The following is a 5,201-nucleotide window of genomic DNA, read 5'->3' as shown; positions in this document are numbered from 1 at the left end:
AAATCAGTTATCTTTGTCAAACAACACCTTTGCACCGAAGCATATAAATTATGACTTATGAGTGCACTGTAGCTGAGGGAGCTGAGATTTTGGATATAACACAAATAAGTTACGGCATTCGTTACTAAGTTGCAACACCACAAGGTGTTGCAGCGTGTCTGGTCCACACTTAAAGTACCACATCTTTTTATCCTGACCTTGAGCATATCAGAGATTATGCTCAAGGTCACACAAAGTGCTGTACATCAACAGGCTGTCAAAACCCCTTTTCTTGTCCAGGACATTTGTCAACCAACTGAAGTTGATGGTATTCGACCTCTCAGCAACTTCCTTCCTCACTAACCCTCACTCGCCCAACATCTCTCATCTCTCTGGCATGGGGCTCAGCTAAGCGCCTTTCATTCCAGCAATGGCAGCGTTGGAATTTCGATGTTTTTTTTTTGGTTGCCTGCTCTGGATTGGCTCATGCCGATCGGGCGCTGCTTTCTGTTACCGCCAGTAACCGCTACAGTAGATGAGAGGCCTCCTTCAAGTCCTTTGGAGATAAACATTAGTCATTATCTCTGTGGCCTGGGCCAGATATGGAGGAGGTGGTATTCATGGTATGGCATGTGAAGTAAGTAGGCATCACTGCTGCCCTATACAGTACTGAAACATTCGATGGCACTTGCTTAACCTCCAAATAACACTTGACGGAAGATGCGTTGGCTTTTGATATACTCAAAATAGCTCATAATTGACTCGTATTAACGTAGCAGCCATTTTGCTCTCACGTCATTGGGGGGGGGGGACCCCACCAAGATGTAATGAGGCTGTGAAAAATAGCTCCCTGTTGTGTGGCAGACCTTCATTAGCAGACCTCTTAAGACAGTTACCCTGTTAACCCCTAGCCTCCCTATATTGGGCATGTCATATAGGTGAAGATCTTCGAAAGCCATCGACAATGTTTTGAGAATAGCTGATTCACAAGCTAACAACACGTCACATCGCGGCGCATTGTGAGCTTGTAGATTGGCTATTTTATTTTCATTTTATTTTTGTTTAGTGGTTCACTTTCACTAGGCCAAGTCAGTGACAGATTAAAAGATTAACCTTTAATCTAGCCTTGGCTTGGTATTCAATTAAGTACAGTAGTTAGCACTGACCTTTAACGGCAGCTACGCTTCACATGTTATTACAACAGGAAAAAGCTTCATGTGGATTTTAAGACCCACCTGGTGGTGACTAGCCTACCTATCTTTCCTCATACTGCTGACTATGCAGCTTTACAAGCATTTTAGCAACAATTGCATCGATACACACTTGCTGCAGTAGGCATCACCAGCTTGATACAAAAGTCACACATTAGAGAGGAAACCAGCAGTTCATTGCATGCACTTTAGCCTGCCCTGCTCAAAACCACGTACACTAAATCTATCAGACGCTTTGCACTTGTTGAAAAGAGGAAACCAGCAGTTTTCATTGCATGCACTTTAGCCTGCTCTGCTCAGAACCGTGTTCAGTCCTCCTCACAGCAGGTCGGAAAACTTTCCAACTGTCAAAACAAACACAAGTCGCTCTTCCAAGTAGCCGTGAAAGAAATCTCGAACCCGACCTCTGAACTCTGTCTACCGACAGGCCCCTGGTCGCAGTGACAGCTCGCACAAAGAAAAAAGTACATACAAACACACTGTGCCTTGTGCCCCCCCCCCCCCTCCCCCCCATCAAAATCCTTCATCAAAACAGTGGAGCTAGGCTCTCACTCCCATCTCCATGTTTAATTGGAGAAGTCTGAGGAGCAGGACAGTGCAGGGGCACAATGATGGCTTTGTGGTCCTCTGGAGGGGATGGAGGGGGGGGGGGGTGAATGAAGGGAGTGAACAACACAGCCAGACCAAATTAAGATGTGGCGGGGAGCCAGGATGGCCTCCTAGGCCTCAGAGGCCTTTAGTCCACTCACTGCCCTGACCAACCCAGCAGGCCCCCATTGGGCTACACCTGTCCAACTCTCCCTACGCTCCGCGGCTGCTCCGGTAAGACGACACTAGCTGGCACTTCCTGTGCCAAACCTGCAGGCAGGTAGGCTTTTGTCCTGAAGGCGGGGGTTAAAGAGGGTTCAGGGCAACAACAGAGACCTCAAGGTCTACACTACACGTCAAATAACTCCCAAGACTCTAAAACTGAAAGATTAAAAAGAGAAATGATGTCTCCCCATTTCACTTTATTTTTTTTGCTGTGTTAGATTATGAAAGCATCTTGCCTAACTGCCCTGTAATCATCTGCCCCAGAGCATGAGACTGAGAGACACAGAGGGAGAGGGGGAGAGAGAGAGAGAGCGAGAGGGAGAGCGAGAGCGAGAGGGAGAGCAAGAGAGAGAGAGAGAGAGAGAGAGAGGGAGAGAAAGCATTGAGAACCATTGAAGAAGGGACAAAATCCCAGGAGAGAGGAGGGGGGGGGGTTGGAGGACATGGTCTGAGGGTCTCTCTGGGAAGCCTCACCCAGATTAGTCACACAGAATTAATCGCAGCGGAGAACAATGGTCGCCGAGCTTCTGGCAACCCCAGCTGTCGCTCCGCGAAAGAAAAGATTAACAAGATTTAGGACTCCGCGAGCCTGCGAGACTTTGGCTGTTGAGGGGTGTGTGTGGTGGCATTAGCAGACATGAGCAGACTGAGACACGCGCGCACACGCACACACATGTGCATGTTCATGTGCGCGTGTGCGATGATGACCTCTGTCCCATCCACACATTGGCTGTAGGGCTCTGACCGTTTGCCCTCCAGGAATAAGAACGTTATTACCATGAGTGAGTTCTTGCCCTTTAGAGGCCTGGGAAATCCTGCAGGCTACATAGCAAAACAAAATCCAGTCTTCCAGTAGCTGCTTTCCCACATTGTTGAAATAAGGCTTGTTTTCTAAGAAATTTGATTTTAAACTTACTTGCACTCTTCATTACCATCCGGAGTAGCTTCACAGGTCCCCTGGTTCAAACACGATTCGGTGGGCATGGAGCATCTTCGGCCTGAGAATAATTCAAAATTTGAATGTAAATGCCAAGTTTGAATATAATTGCAACTCCATTTCCATGTCTTCTAACCATGGAATGCACCCTATGTATGTATATGCTTATCCTAGTCTACTCATGTCAGGATATCTGGAATGGTTGACCCGTTTGTACAGTATATGTATATATTTTACTCTACGCCAATCATAAATATTTGAATATATCTCAATATCAGACTGACTGAATTCTTCTTCCCTTTACTGAAAACTACAAATGGTGGTAGCTTTGGAAAAATAAAACAGAAATCACCCACTTTTTTACACCTATAAACCTGTGATGTGACAACAAAGTTGAAGTTGAGTTGTTTCTACTTCTGTAAAAGTCAATTAGTGAATAACTAAGGTTGTAACTAAGGCTTGTCTCGTTTATTGTCTGGGCATATCCTACACGATGCCTACTAATGTTTGTTCTATTCATCATCACAGTAAATGGCACAGGTATATGATCCTATTACTCATCGAATGTAGGTGTGTGTCTTGCCACCTGGAAGTGCACCTGAATGAATCCTATATAATACTCCTCGTATGGCAGTGTCGCTTGCCAAAAAAGAACAGATCTACAAGCTACAATAAGCGAGTATTCATGTTGCTGAGATAAACATGACCCAGAAAATAAGTTGTAGAGAGAGAGCTCACACTGCAAAACAGAAACATTGAATCCAAAGTTAATAGGTGCACAAATTCGTTTTTTAGAACAAATACAATTGTTAAATATAGTCACTGGACTAAGAAAACCCAAATAATTTTTAATGAGGTAGGAAGCAGATTGCGTGCCCGACAAGTTTATACCAAAACAAATGTAAAGCAACAAGTAGGATGGATGGATGGATACAGGATAGGTGGGCAGACTGGGCACTACAGGGACATCTGGACACCTCGATGTAAAATGAGCTATTTTGTCCACAATGTTAAAAAATAAAATATAAAAAAGATGTTCTTAAGTAAAGTAAAGGATACATGATTACAACATGCATAAACATTCGAAAATTAAGGTCTAATATTAAATAAATTGCTACAAATTGCTACAAAACCTATATATATTCAGTCATTTTGGGCCATACAATTAAGTCTGATAATGATGTACCGTGCATGTTCACATCATGTATTCTTTACATTACTTAAGACCATTTCTCAATCATTTTTTCTTTTTTCTTTTTACATTTTGGACAAAATAGCCAATTTTAGGTGCCCAGATGTCCCTGTAGTGCCCACCTATCCTGTATCCGATACAAGTAGCCTAACTTTCCTCATTTTATCCTTACAGAACAGTTTTTGGGGCCAAACTGCAGTATTATGACGCGTAACCTACAACTAGTATAAGCCTACTCATCTCTACGTGCATCAGAATGCATCATTCATGCATCCTTACCTCGTGTGAGAGCAATCAGCGACAACAAGAAAGTTACTTTCACAAAGAAAATATGCATTTCCTTCGACTTTAAAAAAAATGGTGCTTTTATTCCAACGTTAACCTCCTCTCAGAAAAACAAAAAACGTTTAATTCATCGTCCTTAAAAATGTAATCCATGGAGTCAGTGGCTCGCTGCGTCTGTGTGAAACTCCGTGGAGATGTTGTCACTTCAAGTCCCGAGTGTGAAATGACCTGAGGACGCAGTGCTCCTCCATTCCGCTGCTCCACCTCTAGGGGCGTTCTTCTGACAAAAACAGTGTGGGACCCGGCGCGACAATGGCAGATCTGCAAACTCACAACGCGTCGCTTCGCGACGCGTTGTGAGCTTGTAGGTCTGCCATTATTATCGCGCGCGAACACGATTGCGCGCAGGTGGAATACGTTCTCTTCTCGCACGCGCAAAATAACTTTTTCACCAACACTCTTTTTGGCGGAAGTTTGAATCATTTCCCCATGTGATTTCTTTTCTTTTATAATTGGGCAGTTGGTTAACTTATTAACAAACCTCACCCTAATGAATTTATGCTACAATAAAAAAATATTTAAATGAACTTAATAACATTATAAAAAAATATACAAAATTATAAACAAATATTATTATTAATAAGGGTAATAATAATAATAATAATAATAATAATAATAATAATAATAAAGAAATAAACCTGTGGCAAATTCCATGTACAGTTTGATGGTAGTAACAAAGCAATTCCAAACATTATTTATTTATTTATTTATTTATTTATTTATT

General features: G+C 42.7%; 1 protein-coding gene across 1 annotated transcript in view; it reads right to left on the bottom strand.

Annotated features, from left to right (window-relative positions):
• The window catches only part of notch1b (notch receptor 1b), a 54,599-nt gene extending 49,978 nt beyond the window's left edge, over positions 1-4,621 (bottom strand). Inside the window, exons 1-2 of the mRNA XM_080434422.1 lie at positions 4,412-4,621; positions 2,920-3,001 (exon numbers count right to left, since the gene is read on the bottom strand). Coding sequence (XP_080290548.1) covers positions 2,920-3,001; positions 4,412-4,469 — 140 coding nt within the window. The 5' untranslated portion in view covers positions 4,470-4,621. The remainder of the gene's footprint in view (positions 1-2,919; positions 3,002-4,411) is intronic.
• Between the last annotated feature and the right edge of the window lie 580 nt (positions 4,622-5,201).

The sequence above is a fragment of the Gymnoscopelus braueri genome (genome assembly GCF_963280865.1).
Source record: "Gymnoscopelus braueri genome assembly, chromosome: 7".
NCBI lineage: Eukaryota > Metazoa > Chordata > Actinopteri > Myctophiformes > Myctophidae > Gymnoscopelus > Gymnoscopelus braueri.
This window is presented reverse-complemented; position numbering and strand designations above follow the sequence as displayed.